General features: G+C 37.8%; 1 protein-coding gene across 1 annotated transcript in view; it reads right to left on the reverse strand.

Moving 5' to 3' along the window:
- EPB41L2 (erythrocyte membrane protein band 4.1 like 2) overlaps nucleotides 1-24,327 on the reverse strand; it is a 213,720-nt gene that overhangs the window by 95,188 nt on the left and 94,205 nt on the right. Inside the window, 2 exon segments of the mRNA XM_023513481.1 lie at nucleotides 9,534-9,746; nucleotides 10,406-10,887. Of these exon segments, the coding sequence (XP_023369249.1) occupies nucleotides 9,534-9,746; nucleotides 10,406-10,873 (681 nt within the window). The 5' untranslated portion in view covers nucleotides 10,874-10,887.

The following is a 24,327-nucleotide window of genomic DNA, read 5'->3' on the forward strand; positions in this document are numbered from 1 at the left end:
TCGGAACACTGAAGAGAGCCTACATTCTGTTAGGCTTATTCAGAACTAAGAAAAAATGGTACTGACATTCCTGTGTGGGTAGAAACAATGCACTCAATTCTTAGACAAAATCAACACGTGGGAACAACTTTCAGATGCCAGAGAAAAATGTGAGCAACTCTAACTCAGAATGCACATTCACTTGTGCTTCCAAAGTCTTACGGGAACTTTCACACTTACTTCCAAACTTTAAAAAATACATACAGACTTATCGGTTGTAGCGAAACCAGCCTAGAAATAGAGGAAGCAAATATTTTCATTCTCAATTTGGAATTTGAGAATAGAAGAGAGGAAGTGACTTCCCCAAGATACCCAAAGAGTCAAAAGAAAAGTAAACATAGGCCTCCTGACTTCATATCCATGGCTTCAACTAAACCTCACTGTACTTTTCCTTAGAGAAAAGAACCCAACTGTTTTCACGCACGGAGTATGTAAATGACTTAGCAGCAATGTCATAAGAGTCCTGTAGTCCAGTTCCTGGAGCAAACATGCAGAATCCAGGAGACTCCCTAAAATTCCTTAAAAGTTAAATCTGGTAGCAAAGGAGCCTGTCACATACCATTTATTTCTCAGTAAGATAAAAGCATTTCAAAGAATAGAAATACAAAGTTTCTTCATTAAAAAATATAATAATCTTCAATTTTTTTCAGAAAGTATTTGAAATCTCAGTTTATTATCAGTAGATTATACATTAATATAAAAATTACACTGTAACTTTCACTGAAAACAGTGAAAGAAAACCTAATACAAAGATTTGGAACAAATGTACAGAAAAAGCCTAGGCCTTGGGTCAAAATTAATAAACCTATTGTTACATAAGCCAAAAATCAAGTCAAGCCATCTCCACAGTGTTTTTTAACTTAACTATAATTATTCTCTAAAAACACACTGTCATTTAATATTTATGTTCATTTATTATTTCCAGCTTCTAAAAATCTGACAAATTCTGCTACATTTTATGTCCAATTAATATTAACATCTACCTAGTTTCCTAAAAGAACAGCCTTCGAAGATGACTATTTTTTAAAAACAGAGTTACAGTGGCTCCTTCGGCAGTCATCTTTATCGAGGTTCAGGAGCACAAAGAAGAGAATCAGACGGCTCCCAGGAGAAAGAATGTGTGGAAACAAGAAGCCATAAAAAATAGGAGATGGGGAGAAGAAAAATATATACATATAGATACATTGTGTACATTTTCATATATATAATACATACACATACATAACATGCTAATATATAGTTATACAGGATGACCATAAAGTTGTGTGCAACTTAACCGAACTTTATGGATACCTTGTATATGCTATATAACAATTATATCTATACATGGTATCCATAAAGTTCATGTGCAATTTAAAATACTATGCAATTTTAAACTTTATGGACACCCTGCATATAAGTAAGTTATTCAGTTAATACAGCAACATTTACATTAAATGTTTCAAAGGGGACACTGATAAATAACACAAACAGAAAAAGGTTTATTAACCTACCAAATGCTCTAATTATATCATATAAAACTGTTACCTAAAAAGACTACTGATATGCATCTTGAATAATGCAATAGATAAGAAAGTCCCCCTTAAATTACTGCTGACATGTAGCTCTCTACCGTATTTCAAAATCTAAACAGCATCTTGACATGGTAAGTCAGTCTTCTATACCAATGACTATACAACCTCCTGTCCATTACTCCCCAACTCCTTTTTGCCCTATGTATCAATCTTAATCTTCCCATCCTGGCATTTGATAATCTTCCAGAACCTTACTTTACCCCATAAGGTCCCTATAAGCTAAGGACACCATTAGCCAGGCCAGTCCATCTCCCCGTGTCTTCCTGCATAAGCCATGCTTTTCTGAGAGCTTCCCTCTCCTGTTGTAGGTGCCCTAAGTGAGGAAGTTAGATCCTCTTCAGTGGGCATGTTGTATAATCTGAAGGTTTAATCGAAAATTAGACACATGTACATAAAGAAAAGAAATAAACAGTAAATATAGCCATGATAAAATATATCCATCAGAGTAAATGGATGAAAACAAATCTATTCTCCCAAACCAAATAAAGTAAAAATATTTATTGCCCATGTTGTATTCACCTTCCTTGAACACTCACAAGTTCGTTAATAGCTACAGCTTCCCACAACATACTTCCCCAAATAGTCCTCAGACAGCAATTTCCGGTGCAGAGCTACAGAACTACAGATAAGCAGCATCAGCATATCACCAGTCTGTCTAAGGTCAGATCTCGAACTGGGAAACACAAAGAGTGCTGGACCACATGACATCTGTCCTCTGGGCTCCACTTCTGAAGAGGAAATAAGAGCATGAGCTGCGGACCTGAACTAATGACACCAGCAAGCAACCAGAGGACCAAATTAAGAAAGAACCTTGTATAAAAGGGAAATAAATTAAAATAGTGAACACAACTTGTAACTTCTGCATTGTTATTACAGCTATTAGGACACAATGAATCACAACCAATGTTCAGATATAAAGCTACTGCTCAGAATTCAAGTGAACTGCTGATACATAAAATCTGCTGTGAGACAAGCATCAATATAGTCTACTCAAACTCCACTTTTCTTTGTATTCAAAAGAAAAAAAGGTTTAACTCAACACAAATGCTGCAAGCTTATTTCATGATTTACTACCCGTAAAAGTTTACTCTTACAATGGCATATAAAGTAATCCTGTAAATAAAAAGATACTCTGTCTATAAATTAATTCAGCCAAAAAATGAAGACACCTATGCTTTCCCAACCAATCTAATTCTTGGTGAATTAAAAAAACTAAGCTACTGCTTTTAACTTTGGTTATTAACTCTGCTTCAGACAACACAGTTGGATTCCCTACAAGTATTAAGAGTAGAGGACTAGTCACGAAATTGATCTATTTTCTACCATTCCAAAATGAGATCAGACATCTAATAAATGCATGCTAAACAAAATGAGCAAAGAGAGAAGTAGGTATAGTAAATTAACAATATATATCATATCATTAAGTGTGTCTGTATAATATTTAAAGATAATTTCTTTTTTTCCCTTCTGAGACAGAGTCTCAATCTGTTGCCCTAGGAAGAGTACGTGGCATCTTAACTCAAAGCAACCTCAAACTCTTGGGCTCAAGAGATCCTCTTGCCTCAGCCTTCCCAGTAGTTGGACTACAGACATGCACCAGATATCCTGGGAGTTGTCCCAGCTAGTTTTCTTATATTTAGTAGAGACAGGGTCTCACTCTTGTGCAAGCTGGTCTCGAACTCCTAAGCTCAAGCAACCCAACAGCCTCGGCCTCCAGAGCACTAAGATTACAAGCATGAACCACCCTGCCTGTAAGTAGCTAAAGATAAAGATAATTTCTAAGATAACTTCTAAAAGAAAAGTAGTAAAAGTTTAAAAAGGAAATTCAAATACAAAGAAAAATAATACCCAAAACTAAATGGCAAAATATAGTATAGTCACTTATCTCAGTAATCATGTTCAATCAATGGTCTAAATTCACCAGCTGAAATATAATCCTCAAATGTGGTTTTAAAAAAATCTTAAAAAAAAATTTAAAAACACAATGTTTAAAAGCAAAGAAACGGCAGAAAATAGTCCAGACAAATTCTAAGCAAACAAAAGCTAGAACAGTAATAAAAATGTCAAATAAAATAAATTTTAAGGTACTATGATGGTGGAAAGGGGAAAAGTTATCCAAGAATATGTAATTCTACACATGTATACATCTAATAATCTAGCCTCAACTTTTATAAAGCATAAGCTTACAGGAATACCAAGAGAAATGATCAAATCAATAATTAAAAGAGTGATTACAGTGCCAGACACACGCACCAAGGGTGGCAGGTTCGAACCTGGCAAGAGAATCGCTTAAGCCCAAGAGCTAGAGGTTGCTATGAGCTATGACACCACAGCACTCTACCAAGGGCAACACAGTAAGACTCTGCCTAAATAAATAAATAATTAAAAGTATTATTATTTTTTATTGAGACAGAGTCTAACTCCATCAACCCAAGCTACAGTACCATGGCTTCATAGCTCACAGGAACCTCAAATTCCTGAGCTCAAGTGTTTCTTTTGCCTTAGCCTCTGGAACAGCTGAGACTACAGGCGCTGGCCATCACGCCAAGCTAATTTTTCTATGTTTAGTAGAGACAGGGTCTCACTATGGCTCAGGCTGGTCTCAAACTCCTGAGCTCCAGCAATCTATCCACCTCAGCCTCCCAGAGTGCTAGGATTACAGGCTTAAGCCACCATGTTTTCCATATAAGGAAAAATTATAATATACCTCTGTTATTAATTGATAAATTAAAAAATTACTAGACAATATTAATGTCTGATCAAGTGGACAGATCTAGAAACCTTTATCAACAATGAAAGGATACCATTTACAGTTATTTTGGGGGGGTCCGGGTTTGAACCCATCACCTCTGGTATATGGGGCTGGCACCCTACTCCTTTGAGCCACAGGCACTGCCCTGAAAGGATACCATTTAAAAAGAAGTATTATAAATACTGACTAGAAATTATGTTTCAAGGTCTTAAATAATAGAACTGGAACAAAAGAAAATTTCCCTCTTCCTATAGAACATACGTATACTTACACACAAATGCACACACATTCTGAAAATTTTATATCACACTTATACAAAAACCCAAAGATCAAAAATGACCCATAATGGGATAAGAAAATACTAGGACCTAAATGGCAACGAAATAACTATACAGTAGTTGATTCTCAACCAATGCGGGTTTGAACTGTGTGGATCCACTTGTACCTGGATCTTCTGCTGCCTCTGACACCCCTCCCTGAGACAGCAAGAACAACCCCTCTTCCTTCTCTTCAGTCATTCAACATGAAGGTGAAGACCTTCATGATGATCTCATAATCCATTTAATAAATAGCAAAAATATTTTATCTTCCTATAATTTACTTAATAACATTTTATTTTTTCTACCTTATGTTATTTTAAGAACACAGTATATAATATAACATCATACACAAAATACGTCAACAGGAGACTACAAGTAGTTAAATTTGGGGTGCATGATAAGTTATGCAAATTTTCAACTGGGGAGAGTACTGGCACCCCATCTCCAGCTTGTTCAGTATTTCAAACTTGTACAACCAATAAGAGGAACTTGAAAAGAAAATCAGAGACACAGAAGCATTTTTTGTTAATTATTAAACTCGAGAAATTAGAAAAATAGAGTTATCCCAATGAAAAAGAACAAAAGGGGACCAAAATATGACAAAATGGGAAAGATACAGTGGAAATGATAAACAAAACCAAAGTCTTTGAAAACTAAAAACTATTAAGATGGTAAATCTACACATAGTACGGAAAAAATAATGAAAAAAAACCACTAGAAATAAAAAAGTAACAAAAGTCAAATGCACAAGAGGAGAATACCATGAAAAGCTTCACACCAATAAATTTGTCAAATTAGATGAAATGGAGTTTCCACCAAAAACATAAAGTATAAAACTGACTCAAGCAAAAATATAAATAGATCATAATCATAAAAAATGGAATCAGTGATTAACAAAACAGAGAAAATTGTTCGACACTCTTCCGCCAAAACAGCTACCACCAAGACAGTTGTAAAGGCAGTTTTCACTAGATCTTCAAAGAACAGATAAATCATTAATCTACTCAAGCTCTTCCAAAGAATGGTAAGGTGTACAACTTCTTGTTTATAAGGACAGTATTCAACCTAAATAACAAAATCTGATGACAATTTGGTAAAAGAAATTTAAAGGTAATATATACAAAATCCTAAATTAAAAAAAAAAACCCACAATATGGAGCAGGGGTCCTCAAACTTTTTAAACAGGGGGCCAGTTCACTGTCCCTCAGACCATTGGAGGGCCAGACTGCGGCCCCGGTACGAGTCGGCTGCTAAGCAGGACAGGCAGCAATGGCAAAACACCTGGTGGGCCAGATAAATGTCCTGGGTGGGCCGCATGCGGCCACGGGCGGTAGTTTGAGGACACCTGGTATGGAGAATCATCATGACCAAGTAGAGTTTATATTGAAAATTAGATGGCTTACAGTAGAAAATACTAATGTAAATTACAACATTAATCAGAAAAACATGATCCTCTCAACTGATGCAGATAGGACACTTGATAAAATTTGTCATCTATTCACAATTAACCTCACAAATTAGGAAAAGAATGCCCTTAATTTGAGAAAGAGTACTTATTTTTTTAAATACTAGAGCAAGCACAGAAATCTAAACAAAACATAAAAAGATGCTCAGTTTCATCTTTTATAAACTATACTATAGTTTTCACGTTATAAACTACAGCACTGTTTTCACGTTTGTAATTATTCACCACCCTCTTCCTATGAGGGGATCATACTTGCCCACCATACTGTCATTAGCCTTGACCTGGTGACTTGGTTAGTCAATGAAATGTAAGTGAACATGATATTCACCACTTGCAAGCAGAAGATTCAGGAACCATAGTATGGTTCTGCCATGTTCCTTTTCTGTTTCTTGTGAGACAAATATGTCCCAGGTAGAGGCTACTCTTTAAGTCTTAGTTAAAAATAAAGATGACCTGGAATATAGCCACAGCCAATTCACCAAGTACATGTAATAGGAGCAAGAAATAATCCATGGTTACTGTAAGTAAAGAAGATTTGGAAGGTGTTACTCCAGCATAACCTAGTGAAAGTTGATTGTGACCCAATAAAAGCCAATTGAAATAATTATGTGATTTCACACATAAGAGTCTGATAACAAGAAGTGCTAAAGACAATGTGGTTAAAATTGACCTTAATGGTTGCTGTTTGTAGGGTAAATTGGCACATTCACTTGGCAATATCTGCAAAAACTGAAATAAAACTGTATCCCGTTAGCAATTTCAGCATTAGGTGTCTATCCTGAAGAAACTCTTGCATAGGTAAACAAGGAAACACATCCTGATTTGTTATTGGATAAACCAGTTCAGTCATCCGAAGGAATACTATGCAGCAGTTAAAATGAGTAAAAGACTTAAACATCATAAAATGATATACAGAGCAAAAAAGAAAAGAATGAACTTTAGCAATGTCTCTAATGTTTCATTTTGTTAAAGATCTAAAACACACGGCAAAATAGTAATATCTAAATTTTTATGGTGGATAAATAACCTTCTTCTATTATTTCTACATTTTTGTAGTCTTCAAATATTTTCTGATGATTAAAAAAAGATAGAATAAAAAATAGATTTAAACCATAAACAGTCAAGATTATGGTTTAGTGATGTAAGAACTTTAAAAATTAGAACGCATTTTGGATCATCTAAATAATCCTATATTCTATAGGTAAAGAAATAGGTCCAAAGAGGTTGAATAAATGAATCAAGGTCACTAAAGCTCAAGTTGGTACTCAAAAACAGATTTCCTAATTTCCAGGGTAGGTAGGACAGACAAAGGACTTGTGGGCAAATTCAATGTTATTGTCCCAAGTTAAGAAAACCATTCTCTGCTATTACTTTCCTTACTGTCCCCCACCCATACCTCTGAGAGACAAAGTCAATCTCCCTCTATCCCTGACTCCTTTTTGGGGACAAGAAGGTAGCCTTAAGAAAGGACAAGAGAGAAGTGTTAAAAGGGGGCAAAAGAAAAGAAAGTTTTAAGGACAGCTATAGTCCAAATGTGTCCCTCCAAAATTCATGCTGAATCTAATCCCTATTATAATGGTATTAAGAGGTAGTGGCCTGTAGGAGGTGATTAAATCAAGACAGTGGAGCGCTAATGAATGAGATCAGTGTCCTTGAAAAAGAGATTGAAGGGAGCGGCCCAGTCTCTTCTACCAGAGGCAACAAACTCTTCTGATTGACATCCTTCTGTGATTGCCCACAGCACTTGCCCCTCCCACTACGTGAAAATGCAGTAAGAAAACGCCATGTTGAAAGCAGAGAGCAGCCCCTCAACCCCCAACAATTACACTGGTGCCTTGATCTGGGACTTTCCAGTCTCTAAAACAGAGAGCAATTAATTTCTGATGTTTATAAATTATCCAGTCTAAGGTATTTTGTTATGGCAGTGAAAACTAAAAGACTTTTAATCCTCTTTTGCTACTCCTTTTCTTTAAACAATTGAAATATCAAAGCAATTAACTAAAATGAGTAAAATAAAGTTCTAGATAACTAATACAAAGATGAGGGCCATAAATTATTCATTTTAGTACCCTTACATTTCTTAGCCTTTTGGCTAAGATTTAGTGTAACATCTTAGTACCCTTAGCACCTTGCAATATGATATACCTCCAAAAATACAATAAAGTATTGTTCAACTAGATAGACGCAGGATGCCATTACCAAGTTGAATGCTTTCATTGTTGTTAAAGAATAATTTGTATTTTGAACAAGAATGTGAGGAATTGGGGAAAATGTTTTTAATATTTCATAGATTAGGCTCGGTGCCTATAGCTCAGGGGCTAGGGCGCTGGCCACATAGGCCACATACACCAGGGCTGGTGGGTTCAAACTCAGCAGGGCCTGCAAACCAACAATGACAACAAAAAAAATAGCCGGGCGCTGTAGTCCCAGCTACTTGGGAGACAAGGCAAAGAATCACTTAAGCCCAAGAGTTTGAGGTTGCTGTGAGCTATGATGTCACGTCACTCTATTGAGGGCACCATAATAAGACTTAAAAAAGAAAAAAATTAATAGAAGACCAAAGAAAAGACTATGTTTTAAATGAGCAACATAGGTCTCATGTGTGGCAGGAGAGATGGTATATAGTTCCGTGATCAGATTCATGAGCTCTAAAATCAAATAACCAAGACTAGATTATTTGATCCCACATTCCCCACTATAACATTGGGAACACCAATGATACCTGCCTCATATGTGATTCTCCTAAGTATTAACTGAGATAATTCTAATCCATCAAAGCACTTCCTACAGTTCTGCAGTAAACATTAGCTATTAGTATATGTCATGTAAATAAAATAATTTAATTGTAAAAGCAACAAACTCTTCTGATTGACATAAAATCATAAAGTGCTGGAGATCACAATGGCTTTGGTCAGCATTGTACTAATGAATTATATGTTTTGCAAATCATGGGCTTTTTTAAATTAAGTGACACTAAATAAAATGAGCTGGATTTTAAGCCATTATCTGTTTTTAAGCCATTATCTATTTTATCTGTTTCAAGATAAAACACTTGGGATTACATTTCTGAAACACTGACAGAGTACTATCATGTCTCCTCATGTCTCCTTATAGCCAGAGGTAATACTCAAAATATTTAAGGCCCATTCAGAGCAAACACCAACAAATGTTGGTGACCAGCACAGACTGGAAGAACATTGTCCCTGCTTATTCTAAGGGTCAGAAATATTGTTTGAAATGGAAATGATGACTTATTTCCATGTTGTTGTGGTTTTTAATGCAAAACTATAAAAAACAAGCTTATTGGAACTTTTAAAACACCTTCATTGAGCCAAGCCACAACCACACATCAATCCAGCTCTCCACTCAGCTCCCTGTCTCACCTCCAGGTCACAGCTGTAGTCGGTGCCGTCTAGGAGGATCACTTTACACTGGACGGTTTTGGTCTTCTTGGCGGCTTTCTGAGAGGCCTTCTCTGCCCTCAGCTCATTAGTCTGTACTTCCTTGGTCTCTCTTTTTGCTGCTGCTGCTTCTGCTTTGTCTTCCTGCATTTCCCTCACCTTCTCTTCTCTCTCCTTACTTACTAATTCAGCAGGCTGTTGAAGAAAACAAAGTAAACCAGTACTAAACCATACTAAGTTAACCAATTTGCAAAAGACAACCAATTAAAAGGAAAACCTTTAATAAGAATTGTGATCATTACTGCAACCACTGTAAGCCCAAAATTTTAAAATTCTGCTAGAAAGGATCCTAACACTTCCAATTTTGCTATTTTTTTAAGTTGGTCATTTCAGCCTTAACTGAGTAAAAGAAGTGACATCACAGTAACTTAAATATCATCTCAAACCAAAAAAACTTCCAATCAAAACCCCATACCAAGGCAAAACCGAGGCTTCAGTAGGCAGCCAAAAGCACAGAGACAAATCCACTGATGATTACATACTGAATACTTAGAAAAATTAAATCAAAAAGACATAAAAGGGCATTCTGTTTAAAAGGAGAGGTTATTAGAGTCTGAGAGAATCTGCCCAACCTTAAAGGGAAAAAGACATGAGTTTTTTAGTAATTTGCTTATACAGCAAATTTTTCGTAAAGGAGTAACAGGAGAAGGCTAGACCAATCCAAGACCCATATTCCAGAAACATTAAGCCAAAGCAGAATTCAACAAGAAATCTGGAAACGATCCAAAACAAACCCTCTGGTTATGTGGTTATGCTATCAAGTTTTCATTTCCAACAATCACTTCCAAACACACCTGTGTCTCAGCTCTGCCCACGGGAGGTTTTTCTTCCTTGACTTCAACCTTAATCTCCAGTGGCTTTCTCTGAGCCGCTTCTTCATCACCCTTGACCTGTCTCTCTTCTTCCGGAAGGGGCTCCTCTTTATCTAAGACTTGTTCTTCCAGAGCACCTTGGGTAGGCTCTTTTTTATCTCCACCATCTTTGGCCGCTACTAAGGTGTATGACCTTTGCTTCTTAAGCCATGGGGGTATGAAGCGAGAAATGCCCCTTCTCTCAGACGGCTCCTTCTGTCTCTTCTGGTGGCGTACACTACTTTGGCTTTCAGCTGCAGAGGATGGCTGGGAACCTTTTTCTTCCTCTGGATCAGATGACTGATTCTGCTGGTTTTCTGCTACTTCTTTAGGTTTCTCCTTGGTTACATCTGCTCCTAACTTGTCAGAGTCCTTCTTCACTTCAGACGCAGAGCCAACTTCAGTAGTCATGGTTACAGATTCTGCTGTAAAAGAAACAGAAATCATCAAACGTTACTTTACAAACTCTCCCAATTTTAGTTTGATCGCAAGGGGCAGGGTAAGGAATGGTGGGAAGGGAAATATTGAACAGATAATAAGGAGGAAGCACACAACAAAAGTGCAAGAGAAAATAAAGACTATGAATTAAACTAAAACTAGCATCACGATAGAATTCTAAATCTGTACGGCTTGGCATTAAAGTCACCAAGACCTCAAGAGTGATTACAATTGATTGGTTTCAACTAGTTATAAACAATGATTGACAAAAATAAATCCAGTTTTTTAAAGGAAAATTACTTTTCTCTATCTTTAGTATCCTTCATTTTATAGTATGAAAACGTTATCAATAATGGTAAAAAGAAAAATTGAGGCACATTTCACTGCAATTTCACACATTAACACCCACATCTACCAAAATGCAAGGTATTGTAAATGTTAAAATGCAAGCAAATGTTAAAATGTAGGGTCCCTAATAGCAAGAAAATTAAATCTGAAATAAAGATGTATTATTTTTGTGTTCTAGTATTAAATCCCATAATTCACCATCACTATTTCAAAGTAAAAGTTAATTTTCTCGAAAAAGAAACTATAATCAAACCTCTACCTCATTCCTCTCAGTTACACTTTTCTTTATATATATGATTATAAAAAAATATCTAAGGACCTAATCTAAACCAAATTTAAAAATTATGGAGTGAAAACAGTATATCCATCTAATAACTGATCTTATTACAACTAATGAAAACAAAATTTAAATTAAATCTGAAAATCTATGAAACCAATTTATATTTACTCACACTTTCTTATGAAAGATCACAACTACAGCCTAGGATGAAGGAGAGAAATGGAGTGGGAAGGAACGGGAGGGGGAAGGTTTGATAGAGGGAGGGCAAACAGTGGGACCACAACTATGGAGCATATTGCAAGGGTACAAGTCAAATCTATCAAGTATAGAACATAAATGTCTTAACACAATAATCAAGTAAGTGAGGCGAAAGCTATATTAATTAGTTTGGTATAAGCACTCCAAAGTATAAAAAAACAACACATTGTATCCCACATATGCATAAATGTATTCATGATCTATGTGTATATGACTTAATAAAAAAACAATCTGAAAATTACTGGTTGCCTAAATTTTACACAAGCAAGGAGGGACTTTTAAAGTGTGGAAGCACCACTGACATGAAGAACAGACAGGGCCTGCAGAGACAGATCACACTCACTCTCCTTTCTCTTGACAATGACATTAAAAGTGCTCCAAGTCCAGGCACCTTTGCCAATGCGTAACATCCCAGCAATCTTCAACTTACAGTCATGTGTGATGACACACACCTGTAGTTACTTGAGAAGCTGAGGCAGGATACTTGAGCATAAAAGTTGGAAGCCATAGTATGCTAGCACCAGTAAATGGCCACTGCACTTCAGCCTGGACAACATGGCGAGACCCATCCCTCCCTTAAAAAATTTCTTTAATGGTAAAAACATGAATAGGTCAAAAAAGAGTACAATACACTTGTTTTAAAGCTTAGAGATATAATTCACATGCCATAAAATTCACCCTTTCAAAATGTACAGTTAGTGGTTTTGAGTATATCAAAAACACAACCATTACCACTAATTTTAGAGCATTTTCATCATTCCAAAAAAAAATCCTGTGCCCATTAGTAGTCATTCTCAATTCCTCCCTCCCCCCATCCTCCAGCAAGCAATAATCGACTTTCATTCTGTATGGATTTGCCTATTCTGGATATTTCAAGTAAATGGAATCATATAATATATAAGACATTTTCACTTAGCATAATGTTTTGTTCATCCATATTATAGCAAGTAATATTACTCACATCTTCTGCAAATCACAGATCTGACACAGGTGTCTCCATACTAATCCAGAATATATAAAGAAATCTTACAACTAAACAATAAAAAGAATAAAACCCAATTTAAAACAGGGCAAAAGATTTGAGAAGACATCTCTCCAAAGAAGATATACAAAATGGCCAAAAAGCACATGAAAAAATTCTCAACACCACTAATCATTAGAGAAATATACATCAAAATATACTGTTAAGAGATACCACTTCACACTCCCTAGAATGACTAGAATCAAAACTATGAGCCAGTTACCCTAGCTCATGGCTATAATCCTAGCAATCAAAGAGGCTGAGACAGGAGGATCACTTGAGGCCAGAAGCACAAGACCACCCTGAGCAACACGGCAAGGCCTTATCTCTACAAAGAAGGTCTTTTTTAAGTAAAAAAAAGATAGGTAGTAACAAGTATAGGTGAGGATGTGGAAAATCCAGAACTTTCAACATTGCTAGAAAGAATGTAAAATGGTGCCACCACTTTGGAAAGCAGTTTGGCAATTCCTCAAAAATTTAAACATGGAGTTACCATATGACATAGGTCTGTATATACCCAAAACAAATGAAAACATGTGTTCACACAAAAATTTGTGCATGAATGTTTATAACAACATGTTCCTGATAGACAAAACAAATGAAAACCACCCAAATGTCTATCAACTGATGAATGCATAAAATGTGATATGTCCACACAATAGAATATTATTCCATCATCAAAAGGAATGAAGTAGTAACACATGCTGCCACATGGACAAATCTTGAAAACATTATGCTAAGTGAGAAAAGTCAGCCATGTAGTACATGATTCCATTTACTTAAATGTCCAGGATTGGCAAATCTAAGCAGACTGGAAGTAAGTTATTGGTTGCCAGGGGCTTAGGAGAGGAGAGGATGGTACAAGCTTCTTTCTTTTTTTGAACCTGCCACCTCCAGCATATGGGGCCAGTGCCCTACCCTTTTGAGCCACAGGCACCACCCACAAGTTTCTTTCTTGAGTGATAAAAATGTTCTGGAGTCAGACTGTGGTGACGGTTGCACAGGCTTGTGAATATACTCAAAACAACTGGATTATATCCAGTGGCTCACGCCTGTAATCCTAGCACTCTGGAGACTAAGGCAGGTGGCTTGCCTGAGCTCAAAGGCTCGAGACCAACCTGAGCAAGAGCCAGACCCCCATCTCTAAAAAAAAATAGCCAAGCATTATGGCAAGTACCTGTCATCCCAGCTACTCAGGAGGCTGAGGCAAGAGGATCGCTTGAGCCCAAGAGTTTGAGGTTGCTATGAGCTATGACACCATAGCACTCTAGTGGGGGTGACAAAGTGAAACTCTGTATAAAATTTTTTTAAAAAAAAAGTAAATTTTATGATATTTGAATTATATCTCAGTAATAAAAAGTAATTTTAAACATGTTATTCACAACCAATATGGAAGCACAAAACAGTCAATCGGCCTATATTTAATGGCTCCTGGAATATGCTAAGTAGTAGGCACAGGAATAAAGACTGCCTTCATGAAGCTGAGGGATGGAGGGTATAGATAAGAACAGAGAAGTCAAGAACATGCTGCTTAGACTGCACAGGACTGATATTTAACCCAGTTTAAGAGAGGAGAGCCATCTGGCGAGCCTTTCTACCCAGCTGACACTTGAGGGGCTTTTAAAGTAATGAGTATTCACTATTCAGACGAAGTAGTCAGGTGGGAGGTTTGTGGCCAGGCACAAGGAGGTATGTGGAAACTTGAGAATGTTCCTCATATAGGAAACCACAGGTACAGAACAATGATACACTACAGAAGTGAAGTGGGGACTTGTGAGTGGGGATGGAAGGAGATGACCAACTGAATGGATAATAATGAAGTAAGAGAGAGAAGCAGAAGCCAGAACATAAAAGATTGTGTGTGTCTTCTTTGTTTTGTTTGGCCTTTTTTTAAAGTCAGGGTCTCACTCTGTTGCCCAGGCAGGCCTTGAACTTCTGGGCTCAAGTGATCCTCCTGCCTCAGTTTCCCAAGTAGCTGGGACTACAGGTATGTGTCACCAGGCCTAGTCCCACACTCTTCTCACCCTATGTGTTATTTTAAAGACAATGAGGAAGTTATTTTAAAGGCAAAGGGAAGTCACATTAAGTACTTTAAGTGAAGGCGTAATGTATGAGATTCCCATTTCAGATTGCCCAACCTGACTGCAAAGCACAAAATGAGAAGAAAGACTGAAACAGGAAGACATCCAGAAGACTGTTACAGTCGTCCAGGCATGAGAGATACTGGTCTGTATAATGAATGGCAGAAGCAGCTGCGTGAAGGACAAGAATGGACATGAGTTAGTGTTCAGACTGAATATAGCAAGTCAAAGAGAGACGGAAAGTTCAGGTGATGGGAGATTGAAGTGACTGTAGTGGAATCATCTGTGGAAATGGGGAACAGCAGGCCTGGGGCTGGCTGACCTTTAACTCAATTTCAAATTAGTTGCAAATCCAAGTCTGTAGAAATATCTAGTTGGCCACAACAGGAGGTTTTGAATGGAAGCTAGATATGCACTTGAGATATGGCTTGGGAGCAGTCATCACATCGTGACAGCTGAAAACACCAGTGATAATGGCATCACCTAGGGGAAAAGTATAGCTTAAGCTTAGAGGACCCTGAAAAGAACCCTTCTCACCAACCATATGGAAGGGTCAAGGATTTGGGTGAGACAATGAGATCAGGGGATAGTAATGTCCTTGACAGCAATGCTACACAAGAAGGAGGAGCTATCATACCCACATGTCCAATGTCACTGCTCATTCTTAAGCACCTGAAATGCAAAATCATGTCTTCCAATAAGACCCAAGGACATTTAAACTAGCTCACACTGCACTGAATTTTTTTTCTTTAACGTTCCCATGTACCACTTAAGCAAAGAATTTTATTTACATTAATCATGAAATGTCCAGAGTTGGTTTCTAGCATATACTGCCTAAGTACATTTTGAGAGCTGAATAAATGTCCTAGTAAGAGTAAAACAAAAATGTCCCACACTTGTCTAACCTAACCAAGATAAACTGGCAGCTTTCTAATTACTTTGGCTGTGAGACATAGTCTGGGGACCAATCAACCAAAGATGATTTTTGGCCAAAATATTTTAGAAGCAATGAAATATAAAACTCAAGTTTCCGCTATTATGTTAAAAGCATTAATAACTGTTTATATTTTAATCATAAGAGCTATCACTCACTGCTCTGTCAGACACTGTGCCCATAATTTCTGCTCTTCAAAATATTCTATAAAAGCAGGTATTATCTCCATTTTACAAATAATAAATGGACAATAAGTGAGTTTTCCAAAGCTAGCAGGTGGAGGACCACACAGTTGTACATACCTCTTCTCACACATACTTCATAATAAACTCACAGCTCCATTATGCACAAAGCAATGGCCCAGTCCTCAAAGAAGATTCATGCCGGTTTATAGAAAACACGAATGAATCCATAAAGTAGCCTTGCCATCCCCTCAAAATAAGAAATTTACAGATGAATTTCCATCACACAGACAATTATAGTGGAATGTTATCACTTGGTCATGTAATCAAAACTGGGTTGGTAGACAGGAACTTAAGACCAAGTGCAAATACAGCAATAAAGATCACAGATAAACCATACACTTAAGCCTCACAAAGTTCACAAAGTCTTAATCAACTACCACAGTATTCACAACACCTTTAAGTGTTGAGAGCCTAAGAGAGAGATAGATGATCAATATTCCCATCCAAAAGGGAATTACAAGATAGAAACCAAGAGAGATGGCTAATCAGATTGCGAATACTCAGCACTAAAGAGTGCACATAACTATATGTAAATAAGCATATTCTTTAAATACAGGGTGTTCCTAAAGTCGCCATAGATAAGGACAATGGGAAATGGTAGCTAAATGTGCCTTTATTTGCAAAATATTCATTACAAAATTTTAGAAAGTATTCTCTTCATTTTGGCCACCTCTTTGTAAAATTTTGCAATGAATATTTTGTAAATAAAGGTACATGTGGCCACAATTTCCCATTTTCCCTAAATGAGAAACTTTTGGGATACCCTATAGTTTCAAGAGCCCAACAGAGCTCAAAACTAAATACTACCTTCTTTGTTGATAAAATGGTTTCTTGAACAAATTACCACCATCAAAGAAAACATGATTACAGCACATCCACTCACCATAATTATCATGCCTATCACTCTCAGAGTTTCAGATGTGGATACGCCTTTCAACTCCATTGCCCATGAAAATGGAAACTGGTGCATATGAATCGAGCATTCCCACTAAAAGGAAAGCTCCATGAGGGTTGAGATCTTTCCTTTATGTACCATTACGTCCCAGCATCTAGACAGGCACCTAAGAGGTACCTTATAGACTGAATGAATATTATTAAATCATCTAGCCTGATTATCCTCACAGTATTTTATCTACAAGGAAACTGAGGCTCAGAGAGACTAGGAGATTTGTGGAAATTATAGGTAAGCAAAGCCCGAACCAGAAATAAAATTTTCCGAACTCCTGCAATGCTCATTGCACTAATCTTTAATTACAATTATCCAAAATCCATCATTAGTACTAAGTAAAGACCTTTCTACTTATCATCAACCAAAAAGAACATTGCTGTGATCAGCCAGCCCATTAGACAAGCATGTGGTTTTGACACAATTACCATGTTGGCATGCTTCATCTGGGTTGACAAAAATGTTCGTTATTATAACAGCTCCATGAGAAAAAGCATGCGTCATTTAACATGCAACCAAGCAGAAAACCGTCATCAATAGAGGATCAGCACTGGTTAGGTAAGGAGCTATGTTACATAAAACCATTCTTTTTTCCCCTATGTTAATAAAAGGAGGTAAATTCCAGGTAAGTTCAAGCTAGCTGTATCACCAGCCTGAACTACCAACCATATAACATTATGCTACTTACAACACCGGCCCTTAAACAGAATATTATGGCAAGCAAAACCAAACACACACAACTCTACATACTCATACAAAGAACTTCAAGCCAGGGGCCCATGCTAATTATTGGGTCCAGATGTTTCCTTAAAATCTTAAGAGAACCTATTCTACAAGCTCTCACTGTTAATAAAATCCTGAAGCAGGGAGGGTGCTCCCGCCAGCTGCGTGGCTTCCATCCTCTGCTGAGAGCACAAGCAATATGAGAGCTTTGATTTCTACCCACAGGGCTCAACCCATTATTTAGGGATCCAAGATTTACAAAATAGGAAAACATGCATTTCTAAATTTCAAAAATGATAGTGAAGGGATAAAAGGAGGCTTTCATGTGAACTTTGGAAAAGAAACAAAACCATGCAAGAAATAACCATTATACTTATATAATATCAGCAATATGTGAACAGCTCCAATTCAGCTGTTTCTGAGATCTGACAAAACGAGTTTTCACTTGATTATTGGGGAACAGATTAGATAGAGGGTATATAGACCATCTTGCTGATAGCCACAACCACTTGCTTCGGTTCATCTCCCCAAACAGCCTGCACCCCAAGAGGAAGTCTTTTAATACTCCACTATTTGATGCCATCAAAGCCTTAAGTATGAAAAAAACAAATACGGCAACCAAAATACAGCAGTGATTCAGCAGCTACCTAACTCTACTTTAGAAATAATGGAGTGATGCTTTCCAAATATAGTGAATATTTAAAAGGAGGAGGGGAGAATAAATCAAGAAGGAGTTAGAAAGGCAAGAAAAAAAAAGGGGAGAAAAACTATCTGCAAAAAGAGAAGGAATAAAAAAAATAGGGAAACTTAGAGCAGACTGGGAGTCAAGTCCTATTTTTCTCAAGTGTCAGGAGGTCTAGAAAACACCCAATATTCAAATAAGGACAAATACATTTCAAAGGGACTATTTACATGGTAAGGATAAACAAGGGCTATTTTTTAAACAATCCAAGGCTATCTACCCTAGTTACCTTTTAACACACTATAGTACTTGTTTATTTTTAAAGGAATAAAGGACCTAAAAGAGAGACAGAACTATTTCTACAAAGATATAAGCTAGTATCTGGTTTAAATTAAATCCACACATACAAAAGACTGCAACTCTTTGCTAGTTCAAGTGTAGGCAGGATCAGGTTACATTCAGAATATGTATCCCCTCCACCCTTTCTCCTTTTTAACAGAACCCAAATTTCCTTCAGCTTTCCTCCCTCTTCCACATGTGTGTCAACAGAGTCTGGCTCCAGGATGGGCCACAATGGGAGGTGCTATTGGTACAGGGTAATCAGAGTAGGCTCCCTCCCCTCGCCAAGAAGACAAGCAGAAAATCTGCTGGTGGGCTCCTGGAAAGGATTTCACCCTCTAACAAGAGCCACAAGAAAGAGGACGCCCCAGGGCTGCCTCTAAGACTGCACACACAACTCTCTACAATCCCCTGAGAGGAGAAAACCTAAGGACACACTAACACACAGTAGAAGGAAGTGGCAGGAGAATCACAGTGGAGAGGACCAGCCCCCTAATAGGGCCACACTGGACAGAGTCCGGTGCAGCAGCTTCCTATTAAATGCTGAGATAACACACTCCCCCTCTGGTTGAAGCAGTGAGCCAGGGGTTTCCGTTACTTGCCACCAAAAGCATCCTGACGTCAGCTTCTGCTTATTCTGAGGAAAGCACTACAAAATAAGCCTTAAGAAATTGGGAGCACAGGCAGAATTAAATCAGGTATTTACTGCTCACCAGTGCATTTTATGACCCTCACATCTTAGAGCCATGAGTTGTCAAAATTTTCATTTGTTTCCAGATGATGTTCAATTTTTTAAAACCTAACACTTGCCTTAATATTTGTGAGATAAATCATTAATTCTTTACTCTACCAACTCTAAATAAGAATGAAACAAAAAAATTCTTAAAGTTCCTCAATATGTAAAATTCCCTTATTTCATATATTGGAGAGTGGGGTATATGAAAATTAGGATATAATTTTCAATGATGTCAAATTCCAGTAACAATCAAAATAAGCACTAACAATCTTATTTGTCAAAAGCAGTTCCTACTGCTCTCATTAAGGATTAAGACAAGAAAGAGATCTATGTCAAGCAAAGCCCTCTCCACAAGAAACCAAGGCCATTCCAGAAACAGACGCCCTTTCCTGAAGCAAGAGCCCAACAACCAGAGGCCATCCATAAATCACTGTGTGTATCCTTCATACACAATCGTAATGCACACAAACCTTATACTACTGGCTATCCAAAAAGCACACTCTCCTAGAAAACAATGCTGAACCAGAACCCTGCTGGCTCTGAGACGTGTGGTCAACAATTCTGGTAAACTACACTGGCTCCAGTTCCTTCTCTCAGATGAACCCCTACTTTTGTGTAATAGCCAGAGCTGGAGCTACATTCTTCCTGTGAGAAGTTTCTTAATCTTGGGATAAAATAGCATGGTGGTTTAGAGATCAGTCTGGGAAACAAAACAGAATCAGAATCCCAGCTCTGCTGTATATTACCTCTGTAACCATGGACAAGTTACTTAGCCTTCCTAAGTTTCAGTTTCCTCATAAATAAAGTAGCAATACAATAGGTACTCACTGGTTAGTGCTAAGGATGAAATAAGATGCTATACATCAAGTACCCGGCACACAATAAATTCATAATAAATGGTGGGCCACTCATCAAAAAGATTCTGCAAAGAAAGGGACTGTGTCCGTTTATTCAATAAACCAATTCTCTGTTATGTTGGCTACCTCTTCATAAAATTGTATAATAAATATTTTGTAAATAAAGGTACATTTAGCTACAATTTCCCATTTTCCCTATGTATGGTGACATTTGGGGCAAATCTGGGGACACACTGTAGTTTGAAAAGCAGCCATGGTTTTCTTAAAAGCTACCACTGTCAATTCTTGAGAAAAATCACACTATGGTCCTACGTGGGAAATGTTGGTTAAACACTCAACATACCAATAGGTATCATGCTTTTTAAAGAGTACTAATTCTCATTCTCATTTGTATTTGGTAGAGACCCATTTTTTCTCTAACGGAATGCAAGTAATTTGAATTAAAAAAGCCAAATCAAACAATCCTGGTTATAAGTTGCCTCAACATCAAAAACTCAAAACAAATTTCATTTTTAAATTCACTAGTTTGATTTAAATCATCAGCCCAAGAACAGGAAGTAAAGTGGCTAAAGGATAATCAGACTTCACAGAAAAAGACACGTAAGGGGCACCTAAACATATGAAAAGATGCTAACCATGCTTATAATTTTTTAAAAAAGAATTAAAAATTCAGGATGGAGACAAATCTAATCATACACAATCAGTGAGCAAGGTTATGGAAAACAGGCAATTTTATACAATTGCTGGTGGAAGAGTAAATCAGTACAGACCCAACAGAAGTAAATTTGCCAACAGTTACCAAAATTCCAAATGTGTACACACTTTAAAATAATAATCTTACTTGTTAGTAATATATCCTACAGACACATTTGCATGTACGTAAAATTATCAGGTGCAACATCATTCACTATAACATTGTTTGTAAAAGCAAAGTACCATTAATAATGGACATCATACTACATTCATACAAGAGTATACTACACAGCCCCAAAGAAAGAAAAAACCAGAAAGGTTTCTATCCCAGTCACCAAAATAACCTCAAGGCATATCGTTAAGTATAAACTGTAAGATACACACAGTATATTCACATGAGTTAGCTAACCTTATGAGGTAGGACACCTTACACAGAGAGCACAGCTTACAGGATGAAATCAAAGTGGGAGATAATCACATGCATACAAACACACACGCACACACCTGTATGTGCATAAACAGACAAGGGAAAGACACAGAAGAGTAACAACGGTGACTACGGCAAACGGTGGATGGTGCTGGTAGATGACATGCAGAGGTGCAGATACGGGAGACAGTTTTCACGGACTAGAAGTTTTCATAAACCAAAGCACTTGAGTCTTTATTGGGAAAAAATATCTATGCACCAAGTGAACCCAGCTTGGCTTGGTCTGCTTCCTTGGAGACAACCCAGTACCACAAGAGATTACCACAAACAACAGTGTCACCTTGTCCTGTCACACAGCTCTGACACCCAAATGAAGAGTGTGCACGCAGAAAATTTCCAGTCTATTCCAGCTCAGCAGCAGCATTACAATGGCCTAAAGCAAAATGGTTTGTTGGCATATGAAGCTGAAGATGAAGATTGTCTCTACATCTTCCAAAATACTGATTTCTGCCAGCCTTTTAGTTTAGCACACTTCACAAAACCACTCCCTACCCCCATATAGATTGCTCTCCTAAATGGTATAAGTGCAACACCTAAGTTGTGGAGCAGCAACACTTAAAAAGTATCTCAATTCTGGCTCGGTGCCTGTGGCTCAAGTGGCTAAGCTGCCAGCCACATACACCCGGGGTGGCGGGTTCGAATCCAGCCCGGGCCCGCCAAAACAACAATGATGGCTGCAACCAAAAAATGGCTGGGCGTTGTGGAGGGAGCCTGTGGTCCCAGCTACTTGAGAGGTGGAGGCAGGAGACTTGCTTGAGCCCAGGAGTTGGAGGTTCCTGTGAGCTGTGATGCCATGGCACTCTACCCAGGGGAATAGCTTGAGGCTCTGTCTCAAAAAAAAAAAAAAAAAAAGTATCTCAATTCTTCATTAAAAAAAAATACACATACAATCTCTTAGTATCCGTGGGGGGTTGGTTCCATAACCCCTGCATATACCCAAATTCTCACATACTCAGGTCCTGATGTTGGTCCTGCAGAACCCAAGGAAAGGAAAAACTGGCCCTCCTACTGGCCCGCCTACAGGTTTGGCACCAGCAAATATGTATTTTCTATCTAAGTTTGGTGGTGGAGACAGAAGTTGCCTACTCAGGGCACACTGTATTTATTAAAACACACACACACGTAAATAGACCCATGTAGGTCAAGCCCTTGTTGTCAAGGGTCAGGTGTAGTTCCTGAGAAAACTTTGCTTACAATTTTATCATTTGTCTTCAGTGTAAAACTGAAACGAATAGGTATGATTTGCTAACAATAATATTTGTGCATATGCAGGTAGGCCAAAAAGAATATTCCAATTCTCTGATGCAAAAATGAAAGCATGGAAATACAGTTCTCTGAAAGTTTTAAAAGGGAAGGCAAAATAGGGTGGGCATGGTGGCTCACACCCATAATTCCAACACTGTGGCACTTTGGGAGGCTGAGGCAGGAGGGTTATTTGACACCAGGAGTTCAAGACCAGCCTAGGCAATACCACAACCCCCCCCCCCAACCTCTACAAAAAAATTTAAAATTTAGCTGGACATGGTGGTGCATGTCTGTAGTCTCAGGTACTCAGGAAGCTGAAGCAGAAAAAAAATCCCTCGAGCCCAGGATTTTGAGGTTACAAGGAGCTATGACCATGTTACAGCACTCAAGCCTGAGCAATAGAGTGAGACCCTGTCTCATTTAAAATACATAAAGTTAGGTGTGGGGGGAGAGAGTAAACAGAAAGGGAAGCTTCTTATTAAATTGCTAAGCTGGTCATACCCACACACCCCCCAATCTCTTTCAGCAGCTTCCTCCTTGTTTGTAGGGAAAAGCTGGAACAAAACTGGCCTGAAAGCACAAGGTTGTCATCATGTTTCCTGTCCACACCTATTCCCTGCCCCACATCTGCTACAATATCTACGTGAGAAGGGTGAAACTTTTGTGCAGATGAGTAACTCCATGTTCCTAGTACAGTGTTATGCATCCGGCAGCTTTGTGATAAATCTCTCTCATGATTTCCTAGTGTTTAAGGAACATTTATTTGGACCACCATCTTACAAGAAAAAAAAATAATACCAATGTGCAATTTCTTCCAGTGATATAACCAGACTCAAAACAGCAGCGCCAACACGAATAATCTCCCAGATCTTAAGAGAAAAAAGGAATACCATTTTTCAAAGCTCATCCCACAATTACCTTATGCATAAAATGTCTACCCAGCCCTACCATAAAACTCAGGCCTACTTGCTCTGAAGTGGTAAATGACAACCAGTCTAATACTATTTCTGTGTGAATCAAACTCTGAAAACTAACAGCAGTGGTTCAGGAGGCGCTTCCCGAATAAGCTAACAACAAATCCACCAAGGTTAACTGCGCAGGATAAATGCACAGGCTGCAGACGCTGCATTTTAATAGGTCGCAAGACAAAAGCTTGTCAAAGTCAATCAACTCCCCCACACTATGACAAGTTCACCAAGCTGGAGCCTACACTGATCTCATACTTCCAAATCTTCTTCTCCATAAGCTTTAGAACACTGCAGTCTACAGGCATAAATACCTAAACCTTGTCAAAAAATGTAATTCACCTTTAAAATGTTGTTCATTAGCTCTTCTGTTGTTTTAAATATTTTAGCATGTACCCACGAGTTATGCCAATGCACAGCATATAGTCTAAAAAGTAAAACTACAAACGGAATGATTTTTCTAGCTTAAGTAAGAACATCTACATGTGGACACCAGTTCACTGGTCGGTTGATCAGCAGAAGGCGTCATAAAGTGTCAGAATTATGGACCTTCCAAACCTGGCAGGGTAACAGCAACTTTCCCTAGG

This window comes from Otolemur garnettii, unplaced genomic scaffold (genome assembly GCF_000181295.1).
Source record: "Otolemur garnettii isolate 467f Iridium unplaced genomic scaffold, OtoGar3 scaffold00002, whole genome shotgun sequence".
In the NCBI taxonomy this organism is placed as follows: domain Eukaryota; kingdom Metazoa; phylum Chordata; class Mammalia; order Primates; family Galagidae; genus Otolemur; species Otolemur garnettii.